The sequence below is a fragment of the Argiope bruennichi genome, chromosome 8 (genome assembly GCF_947563725.1).
Source record: "Argiope bruennichi chromosome 8, qqArgBrue1.1, whole genome shotgun sequence".
In the NCBI taxonomy this organism is placed as follows: domain Eukaryota; kingdom Metazoa; phylum Arthropoda; class Arachnida; order Araneae; family Araneidae; genus Argiope; species Argiope bruennichi.
The window spans coordinates 13,954,440-13,971,308 of NC_079158.1; the positions used below are offsets into that span (position 1 = coordinate 13,954,440).

The window sequence follows — 16,869 nt, forward strand, 5'->3', positions numbered from 1 at the left end:
TTAAAAAAAAATTCTGCTTTTTAGTATACTAATAAGAGTGCATTTCTAAAACTTTTCATTCATTTCTTTTCTTTCTGTCGTTTCAAATACTTTGTATTCCTAACGAATGTAATCGTATGGTATTTGTAAGAAAAGTTAATTGTCTGTCATTTCGAAATGTAGCATTTTTATTTAATTTCTAACGGCAACCATGCTGATAATGAATTTCTTTCCCTCATTTAATCCTCAAACGATTGTTTAATACATTTAACCTATTTCCATAACCATTGCCACCACATTATTTATTCGGAAAATATATGCTCTATTAAAGCCCCTGCAGAATGTTCTGATTTCCAGGCTTCGGGTCTCACATGATGACGTATATGCATTCATCTATCGTCTGCCAGGGAATAAAAAGGCAGTCAAAGATAAAGAAGAGTTTAAATGTTTCGTAACTGGTGATGTGAGTTAGAGGAAGTTTCCGAAATGTGATGAAATATTTCAAAGATACAAAAAAAAAAGAAGGTCGTGAGGCGGCCTACTTGGCATGTCTCCCGGGGCTTCTGGTTCTGCGGAGTGGACCTTTTGTCTTCTTGGGAGGTGCCGCTAATGACCGATGTTGTTCTTTTATATCATATCTTTGGATTTCGGAGTGGAGTTCCCCCAAAATAATTGATAAATTAGAATCTCCTTTGTGGTCAGAACAATTTCTATGTTTTACAATTGTACAATTCATTAATTATAAAACTTACATTGTTACTTAAATTTTGCAAATGTTTGTATTTCGCGTTTGGTCAGATTTCAAGTATGTTTTAAAAATTGAAGTCGTGACTATTATTTTTCGAGTTTTAATTAATGATTTTGTCTTTAATAAGTAAAATAATTTTTACTTTGTCATATAGGAAGTACAACGGAAAGAACTATAGAAAACGCAATAAAATTCAATCTCGGAAAAATTTGATAAATCTTTATGTCCGAATAAACATTTCCAAGGTCAAGTCCGAATGCGAATACAGTTAAGTCCACAATCTACTTGATGGATAAAATTTATTATGAAAACTTTAATAAATAAATAAATGCAAAGGATGACTTCTAATATGCATACTTGTTTGTACTTTGTCGTATACATAATGTATAAAGAACACCAAATCACCAAAATGCAAGAGGCCGCGGTGGCCTGGTGATAAGGTCTCGGCTTCGGACCCGAAGAGTTTCAGGTTCAAGACCCGATTCCACCGAAGGACTGTCGTGTGAGGGGGTCTGTTGCACGCTAAATCCGTCAAGGCCGAACGTCCTTCCGCTGGTGTGGTGTGGAGAGGAAGGTGCCGGCTCAGGTGTCGTCCTCGTCATCTGAACCGCGATTCAAAATGACGAGGTCCGTCCCAAAATAGCCCTAGTGTTGCTTCAAACGGGACGTTAATATAACTAAACCTAAACTACCAAAATGCAATCAGCGAAAAACAAACAAATGATAGATTCCACATTTCAAACCTCCTAGAAACCAAAAAACATATTTTTGAAATTATGTTTATCTATCTATCGCTCCCTCTATCTCTGAACACGATAACTCGAAACCGCTTTGAGCTAGACAGGGGAAATCTGACATATAATAATCACTACTCTATATTTGTAATTTCTGTTGAATTTTGAACGTTAATACGATAACTACAAAATGAAGAAGACTGGATAGGTAACATTCTGTACACATATTTAATATCTGAAAGGGGGATATGTATCAGATTTAGTTCCAAATCTGATGCAAATCCACACTTCAGAATCCAGTTAGAAATACTTTCATAAGTATGCAAACGTCAAAAACACCAAGACTTAATTATAAGAAATTTGCTGTGCGAGTTTATGATTATAATTAATGTCAAATTTTGATTTTGGTCTGTCGGAAAAAAGCATACAAAATACAATTTAAGTTTTATGGTAATGTATTAACCACATAACAAGTTTTAGTTGCCCCCCCCAAAAAAAAGGACGACAAAGATCGCACATTAACCCTTTCTAGGGCCATGGGAAGTATGCTTCTCACCAAATTTATCAATCTTTGTATGAAATGATGTAGGTTGGCATCAGTTCTAGCAAATTTTTTTAGAAAGACATAAACGTAGATGCTTCAGTTTTTTATCTTACACAAAATGACGTGTCTTGATTTGTTACTTAAGTATTAATTAACCAAATTAATTAATTAATCAAATTAAATTTGTCTAATAAGCTAAATGAATCCCTTTTCTTATTCTAATTTCAAGCCTAAAAATATTTTAACATAATATGACTAGAAAAAAAATGTCCTTTTAAAGGGTTAATAAACTACTTTATAACTATTGTTCACCAATGCCACACGGCTATATCCCCACTTGTATACATTAAAGAGTACGCGAGAAAGTTTCTGGAATACCCCTCCCACTGGTTCATCATATTACGGAGCATCAAACGCGTCATAATGTATGAGTATCCACTACCTTTCTGACGCGTCGCCTGGACATGTGATTCTTTTTTTTTTTTTTTTTTTTTTTTGTCCCGGATATGCTTTGTGGAGAAATTGTTAGAACTCGCTTTATTTTATATGTAAATAAAAAATACCAATAAGAAACGATCCTGATTATTTTAGTTTTGATATTAATTATTTGAGATTTTACATTTTGCTTTTTTGGTGAATCTAAAAATAAGAGACGGAAAGAGTTTAGTTTGGTTTAGTTATATTAACGTCCCGTTGTAAAGCAACACTAGGGCTATTTTGGGATGGACCTCGTAAGTGTGAACCACGGTCAGATGACGAGGACGACACCTGAGCTGGCACCCCCCTTTCCACACCACATCACACCGACGGCAAGACGCTTGGCATGACGGATTTAACGTGCAACAGACCCCCTTACACGACGGTTCTTCGGTGGAATCGGGTCTCGAACCTGAAACCCTACGGCTCACAAGCCGAGACCTTACCACCAGGCCACCGCGGCCGGAAAGAGACGTGTGCAGTAAGAATATCAAACTTAATTCGTTGCATAGGATTTCGTAGATTTTTTCCCCTCAGGTTAGTGATTAAAACAGTAGGCAATAAAATCTTTCATATTATAATATCATTTCGTTTTTCATTTTTGATATCTAAGTAAGAATTTTTATTACTGATGATGTTTTTACTAATGATAAATTTGATTGAAATATTTTTAAGGTACACAAAGAAAAAGAGGCCTTTTTTTCAATATCTCAAGAAAGGATATTTATTGTTTGTATGATCTAAATGTGATATGTTATTTGGCAATATATCAAAGAGAAATATTGCATTTCAGTATTTTTGCGCTTCTGGTCTATATTCCATCTGCTATCGTTTCCTAGAATATCTCTACTTATAATATAGATGAATGTATGCGTGTAGGTATATGAAAACACACACATATATACATATACATATAGCTCTCTACGAGCTTGACCCTTTGACCTAGAACTACTGAACATAGTAAATGTACTTTGGAGGGTGGAAATGTGCATCTCTGAACAATTTGTTAAGTGTAATTAATTACAAATGAAGCAAAATTTTGTCATTTTCGACGATGACTTTCCCACTGAAAATTAAATGTAAAAAATCGCAATTTTTTACAGGTATCTTTATGAAAAAAATAAATAAATATGAAACATGAAATTTTCAATAACGCTCGAAAAAGGTTTATTCTGACTTTGAAAGTTTCAATAATTCTGAGCTATGTAAGGTAAAGATAATTTAATATGTACATTTATTTACTCTAATCGGAATTTAGCAACTAATTTTTAAATCTTAAGTAATAGGTAATCACATCTAGTAAAACATGTCTCAATGAAGTAAATAATTATATTTTATGTAGTCACATAATTTGAAATTTTTTTTACAGGACCATGGTTCTATGAGGTTTATTCAATAAAGTATTTTTTAAAACGGGGATCCAAAAAAGCCCTTTCTTTTACGACAGAAACTGAATTGTGTTATGAAAATCTAAATGTTACCATTTTATAAAAATGCCGTATTTTAGACCATTCCATTGACCATCTCGATGAAAATACATTTGTTATTACCCAGAGTGTTTCCAAGGCTTATTGCCTTAAAATAATGAAATTGTTCATTGTTTTATAGTAATGATATTCAAAGTTTCATAACTCGGTCATATTTGGACATAAAAGATTGTATCAGTTTTTTTTTTATTTAAAAGTTGGAATGTCGAGAAACTTGTACTAAATATGATTCATTAAATCGAAAGACTTCATAAAATTTAGACCATAATTTCTTCAGAAGTACATTTCTTGACTGAAACAAAATGAAATATTATTATTTACGTCATTCGAATCTTTTGAAATTAAAACTGAAACCTGAATTTTAGGATAAATCAGAAATTTTTTATTGAATAATGCTTTAAGTTGTTGCTCAAATTATAAAAGAAAATTCTATAATATATTCTTTAATATATCAATGGTGAACTGTTCTCTTTTGTTTTAACAAAAAATTTTATGTATTAATTGTAATTTTATGTATTAAGTTTAATCACTTCTTTTTAAAATTTAAGTTCAAATTTTAGGGGAGATGACAGAAAATTAAGGAAATACAGAGTGCAGAAAACAGAACATTGTAAGGTTTCTATTATAGTTTGAGTTATATGATTATTAAAATATGAAGCTTTAAAAAATTTTGCTGAGGAATCCATCACGAGAACGTTACATAAAATATTTGATTGAAAGTTTATTTAATTACCAATTATTAATATCTGGAGAACCAGCTAATCGCTACAGTAACTAGTAAATTAATAAGTTAGTAATTGTCTGAAATGTTCTTGCACATGTTATCGTACCTTTAACTTTTGTCAAGAGAAATTTTTAAAGACTGTGCCTTTCATATATTATTTTTAGTATTTATTTTTATGAATTATGCTGAAAAGCACCAATATACAACACTACAAAAACGTTCTCTTCACTTGTTGATTTTCTTTTTCATAGGCATGCCCTGATTCACAAGATTTTCGCGCCGCTCAGTGTTCAGCCTACAATCCTGTTCCGTACCGCGGTCGCCTGTACGAGTGGCTTCCTTATCAGGATCCTGAAGACCCTTGCAGCCTCACCTGCCACGCCAAAAGTTACAGTTTCGTCGCCAAGCTGGCGCCGAGTGTCAAGGATGGGACTAGGTGCAGGGAAGGATCTCTGGATATGTGCGTTCAAGGAAAATGTATGGTGAGTTGGAACAAACCCTTTCTTTCAGTCCACCTGACTCATAGAAATAGCAATGAATGCTAAGAATAAACTTGACCTTTTGATTTCTACATGAAAAGCATCAGCAAGAAAAATTTTCTATCTATAACTATGTTAGATTATGATATTCCTTGATTTTTATAACATTAGGTTTCTTTTTCATTTGCTTGTGTACAAAATATACGTGAGAAAATTTTTTTAATGTCCAAAAATATTCATTCTTGGATTCTGTAATCATTAAACTTTTATGATTTTGATCTGCATAAGTCCAAAAATATTATATTCTTAATATATTTACTAGAACACGATTACTGAAAAACATAATGGAAAAAAAATTGGTATGTGGCCACTGAACCAAATTTATAGATATCAGAGAATTATGTTGTTGTTACTTATGACACCTGTCATTATAGAAGCCCGCTGACGAAGTCAGCGAATTTAAGTCGAGTTTGTGCAGTAGCTTCTGCTTGAGGGTAAGGGCTCCTGAGCACCCGAGGGCAGAAGTCTGACTTCTAACTCATATGACGATAACACTCGCACAACCCCTTTTTACAGGGGGGCTCTTTCACTCTTTTGTCAGATAGAAAGCAGGGTAAAGAACAACCATGCCCGAACCAGGACTCAAACCCGGGACACCCTGATCACGGGGAAGACGCGCTACTCCTAGGTCAGGACGCCGGCGGAAAATTATATAATGGAATAGAAAAACACCCAAGCACTCCCTTTCCTGTTAAATTACACAAAATAGTTCTTTCTAAGTTAAACTTTAGTTAATTGCTAGTATTTTATGTTCTGCAGAAGCTAATTTAGAATGAATCTTGCCATTTTGAACGGCGGTTACTAAGCTGAAAATGAAATTTTGATTTTTAGAACATGTATTTTGACAGAAATTTTTCCCTATAAATTTTAGTCGTTGAAAAAAATAAACAGATATTTAGTTTGCAATTCTTTGTTACAAAAAAAAAAAAAAAAATAAGTATATCTAAGAAAAAAAAGTGCATCACATATCGAAAACAATTAACTGACATATACTGCATAAATACTCCTACATCCTTTCCTTAATAATTAAAATAACTATTTATTTCTAACTAATATAAACAAATTTAAAAAAATAGAAGAATAGCAGATACAGATATTTATGTAGTTCCTTTATAGAAGTAGCGTGGAACAACACGAGTTTAACTCCGGATTTTTTTCATATTACTGCAGTGGATATTTATAGAATTTCGTATGAATTGATGAACATCCTTTGACTTTCTTTGTATATTAAATCTCTTATAGAATGTTTCAAGCATAAAGATTTTTAGATCGCTTTATTTTAGTTGATATGATGAAAAGTTGTTGCTTGTTGATGAAGATGTGAGATGTGATTTAATACAGGGTGATTCATAAAGAAATATACACTTTCCAAATGCTTTAAAACAGTAATAGCCAAACACACAAACCATCTTAGAAAATTGCAAGGTAGATGTACTCTTAAAGTTTGTGTCTCTCCCTGACAGAAATCAAATAGGCAATAGCATGTGTGTCATGTGACTAGTCAGTCGAAAGGGTGGCGTCTGCAATGGAGAAGGATTTTTTTTTTTTTTTTTTTTTTTTTTTTTTTTGCTTTTCAGTTTAGCGAAACTAAATCTACAACTGTTGTGCAATGGCATTTTCGATGAAAATTTAGAAAAGAAGCTCCAATTAGAAAATCTATTGTGCAAAGGTTTAAGTCCTGGATGATTTGACTATATAGCAAGAAATCGTCATTCAACGAAGTCCGGAAAAATTAACGTAGAAAGTAAGTCGTGAAGGGCAGATTTCTCAACCCACCGTCTGGAGAATTTTGAGAAGGAATCTGAAAATGATTCCGTACGAACAGGTGTTCAAAATATGAATGACTTTGACAAGCAAAAGCGTTCTGACTTGTGTGCCGATATATAGCTTGTTTTGAAAATGATGATTTTGCCGATCACCTACTTTTCATTGATAAAGCAACTTTTCATGTCAGCCGGAAGGTACACAAGTACAATGTTCCTTTTTTGGGAAGAGAGAATTAGAAATTCACAGTGCCCGTAAATGCGAGATTCTCCTAAGGTAAATTTGTTCTGTGAAATGTCCAGAAAGAAAGTATACATACGGCCCCTTTTAAGGGGTCACACATAGTACAACTGCAACTGTCTCTTAAAATATCCCCATACAATTCTGTTACAAATGACATGTAATATTTTACATTATTCAATGCATTGAAATTGTGTACTTCTTTATGAATCACCCTGTATTGCCAGTCTTTAAAAGTTCATATAAAAGCTAATGTGGTAAAATTTCAAAATGAGATTTTTTTAAAGGTTTATTGCAAAATTGTGTGGGCTTCTAATTAATTCTTGTTTACAGTCCATAATTAACAGCAACAATTTAATATAATGAAAATCTTAACTCTTAAGAAACACTTTATAGGTTTACTTTTTATTTTCGTGTTTTCTTTTAAAACTCTTATGACAAATACTTTTTCATCATAATAGGAGCAAAACAAAACTCCCACTATTATTGTGAGCTTTATAAATAAAAAAAATTGACGACATTTCTTGCACCACTGACTATAATAAACCAACGCCTTTTGTAAACAATAAAAATACTTATGGTATTAAGATCGCTTTTCTTAATGGAAATAACAAAAAACATTATGTTATGTCTGCAATGTTTTGAAGCTTCATATTATCTGGAGATTTAAGTGTCTGAAAAACATTATAAGTGGATATTAAATGAAATATTTTGTGAATGAATTTTTATTGTGAAGTCACGTACATTTGAAACACTCTTTTTTCCCATTCTCGTCACAACACACAATTTTTTTTAAAAGAAATGTTTTTTCTTTTAATTTTTAATGAGTTTTTTTCTGTCAATGACCCTAGAGAGAAGAAGAAGAGCAAATTAGAACTTTATGCAATGCTTAATTCGATAATAACCAAAAAAAGAGGAATTTTAATTTTGTTATTCATATTTTTTCCTTAGAAAGGAACAATTCTTACTTAGTCAATAACCAAGATTTTCCTTCAGAATTAACTCACTATCGATGCTAGTTAAAATTTATCGTCTTGGTCAGTATAAAATAAATTCTGCCTTTTTTTAAGTATCTGTAATTAAAATAAATATTATAATTACAGTATTATAAATATAATTATTAAATTATATTTATTTTAATTACCAGATACTATAATTAAAATAAATTTGGAGTTATCATTAAAGTTTGTTTCATTCGACTTAAATGTTCCATGATTTTTATAATAGATTTTTCAACCTTAAAGTAAAATTACTTTAATCTTAAATAAATAAAAATTGATACTTTCTTATTTTGATGACTGCCTTAGAGACTCTAAATGTTTTTTTTAAAATCTCGATCATTTTTAAGGCTGTATTTTTTTGCATCCAATGTTATAGTTTTTAAATAAAATTCCTTTATGCTTGGCATGAATTTTTATGCGTAAAATCTTTATTCGGCTTAAGTCGATATTCTTTGGTTTGATACATTTTATAATCCGACAACGAATGACCGGCCTGCTTTCGGATTATGTCTGGTGGATTCAAACGCTTAATGGATAAAGGTCTAAACGTTGACAATGATGATCTAATAGTTTGATATATTTGATAAAATTTGTGAAAATAACTTTTTTACCGATATATTCCACTTGGAAGTTTTTGGAGAGATTGAAATGGGCAAAAATGTGCCCAAGGGAATGTGGTCAAGGAATTGAGTGACGAATGTATTATGTAAACTGTTATGAATTCACAAGAAGCCCGGGTTTCTAAGTGGAATAGGATGAAGAAAGAGCCATTGCAGATTTAAAATCTCGTGGAAACAAACCTCTAGGGCTCTAAATAATATACAGGGTTAATTTATAAATGAATATCCCAATTTCACACTGCTATTAAAAAGCAAAATAACAACAACATAAATTACTAATAACAGTTGAAATTTTAAATTCAATACAGTTTTGAGTGATCATTGTAAGGCCCTGGAAAAATACGAGAGATATCAAGGAAATACGATAACACATCCTATACTTTTCCAGCATCTTCGATACGACATTTTGTAAGCTTTAAATGTACATATGCAAGTATTAAGTTTATCAATATTTGTTGGTAGCGGGAAAACAAACACCTGTCGTTTGATATAGCCGAAGAAAAAAAAACAACAAGTATCTCCATACCCGCGTATCTGCATCTTTTCAAAGCTTCTCACCACATATGGAAAAAAATCAAGGGATGAGTTGCCCTATTGCTTCGATCTCCTTCGTATTTCTGGAGGGGCGCACATTGAACACTTATAACTGTCAACTTGCAACTGTTTTTTTATTTTTTATTTCTGATGATAAACAAAACTGTATTTTGTTTTGTTTTCTTTTAAGAGACCTGCAAAGTCGGGATATTTATTAAAAAATTCTCTGTATTTATAAAATTTGCTTATTTCAGCAGGACGTATGATTCTACGGAATTCATAAATTTTTATGCACTCCACCATAATAATTTTTTTCGAAGATTTTAGAATCATGGATGCTATATGATATAAAACCGTCTGAATCGGCGTTTAAAAACACAGACTTCAAAATTAAGACTGAAGAGGTGTTTTTTTTCATGTCTTTGAGACGCTTATTACAACTTTTTGTAAATCTCATTGTATTACATTCATATTTCTTTTTTTTATTACCTCTAAAATTATATTCTCGTTCATAAATACGGCACTGCCATGATCTGTTAAGACCAGATTAAAGAGCGCCTACTGTGTTGATAATCCTAACATTTTTTACTGATTAATATGAAGTTTATGGATTTTTTTGTGTGTGTACATTTACTATTCTTCAGTCCTGTTTAACGGAGTTTAATATTTATTTATATTATATATGTTTACTTTTTGCCCAAGTTAAATGTTTCTTATCGTGAAAATCTTCCTTCTTGAGTTCGTATCTAATTTTATACTTATAGAGTCGATGTGGGACATTTAACACAAGATAACCTTTAGAGATAAAGGTTTAACAATCTGAGTGCATCTTTTAGTCATGGATAATGAAAATCTTTATTATATTTTTATTACTGGAAATGAATGAATTAACTGTATTTGTTTTATTACTAGTTTTTTTAATAATATGCGCCGTTCTTATTCTCAAATAGCAAGTGGGATGCGACCTCCAACTAGGATCGGAGAAGAAAGTGGACGAGTGCGGCGTGTGCGGGGGCGACGGATCCAGCTGCCGGCGATTGGTGTACGTCTGGGGAAAGACGCCCTTCTCCCCGTGCTCCGTCTCTTGCGGTGGAGGTAAGGCCTTTCGTAATTCTTCTGATTAATTGCTCCAGCAATGTTTTCTTTATGAGGTTTACACGGAATAAACTGAAACTGTGCCTGGATGGATGGGCCGATATGTTGCGAAATGTCGGTTAATGATCTTTTAAGCGATGAACTTTTAAGAAAATTCATTAATTATTATTTTCATGAAATTTTTTTTAATACTTTTAAAGCGTGGAAAAGCATTTTGCTTTAAACGATGTTCTAAATCAAGGTTGGACTATCAAATAGACAAAATGAACTTCCTAGTCACCCTCTCCCAACTTCCCCTCATGCCTGCTAAATGATTTATTTTTTTATTTTATTTTTTCATTTAATTTACAAGGGTCATATATTCGAAGCTCACTACAAATCAAATACTGCCTAGATATCAAAATATTATTCCAAGGAGGTTTTTTTTTTCCTCTCATGTTTTTAAATATGCTTTATTTGTGGCTTTTCTCACGATTCTGACTGACTCGGAAGTCTTCACTTTTGTCAAATTTCTGTATCACAGAGCTCTGGTAAAAAAGTAATTCTGTGTTTTTTTTAAAAAATTTTGTCATTTATTAATTTTATAATTTTTTTAAAAACTTGTAATTTTTTAAAAGTTTAATTTTAAACTTTATTTTATAAGTGAGATATTGGCACCAGGTGCTTTAAAGACGACCTTCAATGATTTGCTTTGTTATTTCAATTTGGTTAAATCAATGAAAAATATGTGCGTTTGAAAGAGAGAGAGTTGGAAAAAGTGGACTTCACAACTTGAGATGTCTCTAATAGGGACTGCTCAAGATTAAAAATATTTCACGCAATTTGTTACACAGAATTTATGAGAACTAGCTACATCATTAGATGATGAAACAGAAATAGCATAAGCGTATGTTATACTGGTTAACTAAGTGGTTAAGAAAAGTTATTAGCGAATCCGTATTTATTGACAAATAACATGTATATTCTTTTTTTATGTTTTATAGTAATCAGTTCTTTCAATGGATATTTTTAGACGATCATAGATATTATCCCTTAATAACCCTGTTCTATGTTATATATATCCTATAATATCCTAATTTCCCTGAAATAATAATAAAAAAATGATGTAGCGAACTCATTAGGTACCTGCATCAACTCATTATTGATTTATAATTTGAATCCACATCCTTTTATTTTATTTTCAAGAAGTGTTACAAGTGTAATCGGTTTTTATATTTCTTTTTAAAAATTTGATCCTAGTATCCGATTATTTATGAACAGAAAGATTATCCAAAATATCTAAGATCCTATTTAGAGACTGCAGTACAGAAGCTCATTAATTTGAAATAAATTGTCTTGTATAAACCGGCATAAAACGAAAATCAACATCATATCGATATTGTGTGACATATATTTTTATTGAAGAATTAATATAATAAAAAAAATTCTGTCTTTAACTGAAACATTATTTGTTTACTTTTTCTAAAAGCAAAGCCTTTTATTGCTCTTTCACTGTTCATACATCGCATCCTTCTTACTCAATATAATGCCAAACTTTTGGCGCAGCATAATCAAAAATGGTTTTTGCGCCACAAAACTCCACTAAATCAATCAATCAATCTTACTCAATAGGCAAGATGGTCAGATTGGTTAGCCTTCAAGTACTTGTTATTGATCTCAAATAAATTCTGACCAATTTCATCTTTGACAAGCTTCGTTCACAGTTGACAATGCTTATGGAAATTGTCAGAAATATTCGGAACATTATTATAATATTGGACAGAGTATTTTTCTCCTTGGAGTTCACAATAAATTGAAATAATCCAAGTTAGTCCACATTAATTAATTTATTTTTGTTGCCTATGGCTGCTAGGAAAGGCCGTCATCGAACTCGTTCGAGCTTGAAGACGGCCGATGCCTCGTCCGAATTACATTCGGTGTCGTCCAAATCTAGTAGATGTCATTAAATTGACAAATCTTTAAATTGACAAATCTTTCAGAAGTTTCTATAATTATAATATCTAACGAAGAAATTTGCCCCCAATTCAATTCATTTTCATGGGACAAACTGGAATCTCTACTTCCTTTGTTCAAAATGTGTGTTCTCAATTTGCGCTTCTTAGATTCCATTGAAATGCCCAGATCTTCACTTAGACTTTTGCATAACTTATAACACAACTATCAGTTCCACTCGTTTTTCTATCGGTACAGTCTTCAAAACATTTATTTTCTGAGGGCACAAATTTGTATTGAATCTCTTTGTTTGCAATTTTTATGCATCGTTCATTTCATGTAGGACAGGTTACCAGAGACACAAGAAACAAAGGAAAGAAAATGATTGTTCCCTAACTCGCAAAGGTCTTGCTTCCGGTCCTTGTATTTTGAGTTTTCATCGTTCTACGTTGGTTTTCATGTCTCTTCCAGAATTTATTATTGCTTTTTCATCTGTCTCGGTAAGAGATTAGTACTAATATGCTTAACATCTTTTTGCACTTGCTGAATGAGCAACAATCGCTTATTTTCATCTTTATGCTCAGGCCATCTTCCAATATCTTCTGAGTTCCGATTCTGGACAGAAGACATTAGATTTCTCCACACTTAGCTTTAGTTCAGTTATTGTTGTTATTTATTGCAAAAGTTTTCCGCTCCAGCTGCGTTGTGGCACTGTCTTCAGATTTCGTATAATTGCACCGGCCAGTGTTTCATCTTTGTAAAGATTGCGATCAGATTGGAAACCTTTTGTAACGATATGCTATTATAATATTCAAAAATTTACAGTAGTATATTGCGTCATTTATACATCGATCATCGAGAATAAACACACGAATCGGTCAACTTTGCACTTTAATCACATTTGTTCTCAGGCGAAACTATTACGCGTTAAAGTTTCATCTTCTTCACGGTCACTTTTAAGCATCCAGTTTCTGTCTGCAGACTTCAGTAAATGTCATAACCGATGGAGGCATTTCATTCTTGTCAAATTTAGATCGATTTGACATTTTCAATACTTAAAAATCCGATGATTATTCATTTTGCAATTGCATTAAACATCTTATATATCCTCAGTCTGCTATCGAATAAGTAAATGTTATATATGAAGAATGAAATGATTGCAAACGATAATTTAAATTCTGAGCAGTTGATCATGTAACTCTAGCAGCATACATTTAAACTGTCTTTTCTAATCAATCTACTTTCATTATATTTTATAAAAAATCACTTCCGTTTTATAAAAATCACAGTTTCCGTAGAAATTCTTCTGTGCTACTGAGAAGCAAACCACTAAAATTTTGTTACCATTTAAACTCAGAATATAAAGCCTTATGAACAAAAGGCTGAATTTTCAGAGAATTGTTTTTGAAGAATATCAGAGTATTTTAGAGGAGAATTTTCACCTTCAGATATCTTTTTGAAATAGACGACTTAATATCAAATGCTATACTTTATCAACATCTGTTCTGTTCTAATTCAACTAATTTGAAAAAACATTCGTATTTTTACAACATATAAAATATTAACATTTTCATTTTTGTTGATAGCAATTTTCAGCTTACATACTATACAATATTACATATAAGTATAAAATAATAGTTACAAAATAAAATACATATAATATATATAAATACATATAATATAAAGTAATTATAAACAATATTTTATATTTTTAACACTGTTTCGAAAAGTGAGCTATTTTGTATGATCTTTCTATTACTTCATTTACTGAGGTAAATCCTTGCTTGCCTTTTTATTCCTGTATGTAAAATAAAATTTACTTTTTCACTTTCTGTCTGAGCAAACATTGTGGAAGACTGAATGCAAAGTAACCGGAGGAAAAAAATTTGCTCTGTAGAAATAGCAGGAATTGTAATTAAAGATTTCCAATTTACTGTCTGTATCACAAATCAAGTGAACAGTAAAAAAAGAGCAAACACAGCACCAGTTAGGAAAGCGAATTTTTCTCTCTTCCCAAGAACCAGAACCTCTCTCTTAAATTAATCGTGCCAACCTGTACCAAAATATCAGTAAATCCGCCGTCTCCATACATGCTTTGCCCAGACGAATGCAATAAAGAGAGCGAAGAAAAAGACGACCGAGCTAAAAAAAAAAAAATAATAAAGAACAAAAAATAAAAATAAAAAAAATCATGGTACCTCACACATACCAGAGCGGACAATACACGAATATAAAATGCAATTAGAAGTGAACGCTTCTTCATTTCTTAATTCACAAAAATAGGCGTGGTTGCGTGCAGGTTGCTGTCCTCTGTCCAGCCTTTTTCCGTCCAGCGGTGCGTGTGGGGATGAATTCGCTGATGAGCTTGCCTGATCTCCCTTTTTATGGCTAATCTGCCTTTTCGGATTTTAATTATGGTTTTTGTGCTTTGCTTTCGCTTTCTATTCTTATTCCAACAGAGCACCTTCATAAACAAGGCAGAGGAGCTTCATTTATATTTCAGGAGGTACTTTATTTTCCAGGTTAGGCTCTTAAATAAAAGTGTGTCCTTTAAAAAAATAGAATGGTGGGATGTAACGGTGCTGAAAAAATGGTTCACCAGTGTGGAAAGTTGGGATGGTTCGATGGCAAAGTGTACATTGTGTGAAGTTATTTGATGTGCAGTGACTGAAAATAATATTATTTTTCTTGACACTCATTGATAAGTTTTAGTTTTTATCAATAGTTTTTTTGGGGCCTTATTGATGATTGATAGCTTTTATCAATAGTTTTTTCTTGACTCTTGTTGATGATTGATAGCTTTTATCAATATTTTTTTTCCTGACTCTTATTGATGATTGATAGTTTTATCGATAGTTTTTCCTGTTCCTTATTGATGATTAATAGTTTTTATCAATAGGTTTTCTCCTGTCGATTATTAATGATTGATAGTTTTTATCAATAGTTTTTTTCTTGCCACTTATTGATGATTGGTAGTTATTATCAATAGTATTTTTCCTGCCGCTTATTGATGATTGATAGTTTTTATCAATAGTTTTTTCCTCACGCTTATTGATAATTTTTATAGAGAGGGTTTTTTTCCTGTCGCCTATTGATGGTTGATAGTTTTTGTCAATATTTTTTTTCTACCACTTATTGATAAATTATAGTTTTTATCATGTGCAAACATTATGTTGTTAAGAAAGGAAGGTCAACATTGCCCGCTTTGGAAAAAATAAAAATACTAATAATTGAAAAATTGTCTAATAAAGCTGTGTAACTTACTCACAATTAATCATTCATACTTTAGTGAGAGATTAGGTTTTTATAAATGAAAGCGATTTCAAATAAGTAGGTATGATATCAAATGTCATATAATAAAGAAAAATTTGTTCCAAAACGAAAGAAAAAGATAATATGGTTTTCTTCATCATACATTTATGTCTTTATTATTATTACTTGGAGACTTCAGGCGTTGAAAGTTGCGACCATTTATCATTGGTAAACATATTAAAGAAAGCCCTTATTTCACAAACATTGCTAGTGAAGATAAATATTAGCTCTACAAGACTCTTTTCACTGTCGGAAATCTCATACAAAAAGTATATTTTAATCCCCTCCCATTCCTCACAAAATAAATGAATGAAGAAAGTCGATGGGTGATAAATCTGGTGTTAACGATGAATGGTTTTATCGGAGTTTGCGATAATGATTTTCATGCATTTGTAAAGCTGTCTGATGACTTTCCCTTATTATTCAAATTAAATTGCATTTTGATATGTAAAAAAAAATGCATAACTGTGCTATATTGCTTTAAAAATTGTATTGGTTTTTCGAGATAAGTCTTAAGTTTCGCTCTGGTTTAGGTGAAGGAGTTAGTAAAGTTGAATATAAATACAAAAAATAATATATAATATATATATAATAATACATAATAACATATGATAATAAATATACTTATGAAATGAGACATCATAATTTAAGATAGTTGAATTAAGTCATGAATAAACTAAAAAAATGCATCTTACATCTGTAATTTTTTTTAAAAAATTACTGTTCAATTTTTGAAATTTCAATTAATTACGTGCATTGCAGAAAGGAATAATAACTGGTAAAAATTTCAGACTGATATTTGTGTTATTTTTTGAAAACTACAGCTATGTAAATGAAAAGAGGGTGTTGAAAAATACCTATTGATCCTTTTTTTATCAGTTAAAAATCTTTTGAAGGCTTTTTTTTTTAGCTTGGAAAAAACGTAATAGAATTTGGGTAAAGCAGCCTTCTTGAAAATGTTTCGATTTTTGTCAATATATAAAACATTTTTAGATGCAAATATTAAATCCGTGAAATAATGTTCCTATGGAAACATTAGAAGTTCATAATCTATATTGCGACGCAATTTCAAAACTGTCATTGGATTAATGTACATTTTTAATTTGCAGAAGGATTAATCAATTAGAATTAATGATTAT

The 16,869-nt window shown here is 31.4% G+C and overlaps 1 protein-coding gene across 5 annotated transcripts in view; it reads left to right on the forward strand.

Annotated features, from left to right (window-relative positions):
* LOC129980881 (protein madd-4-like) overlaps positions 1-16,869 on the forward strand; it is a 323,844-nt gene that overhangs the window by 208,863 nt on the left and 98,112 nt on the right. For all 5 annotated transcript variants that reach the window (XR_008785271.1, XR_008785272.1, XM_056091332.1 and 2 more), the window contains exons 4-5: positions 4,945-5,175; positions 10,342-10,486. Coding sequence is in view for 3 of the 5 variants with exons in the window: in XM_056091332.1 (XP_055947307.1) it covers positions 4,945-5,175; positions 10,342-10,486 (376 nt within the window). In the remaining 2 variants the exon portion in view is untranslated. The remainder of the gene's footprint in view (positions 1-4,944; positions 5,176-10,341; positions 10,487-16,869) is intronic.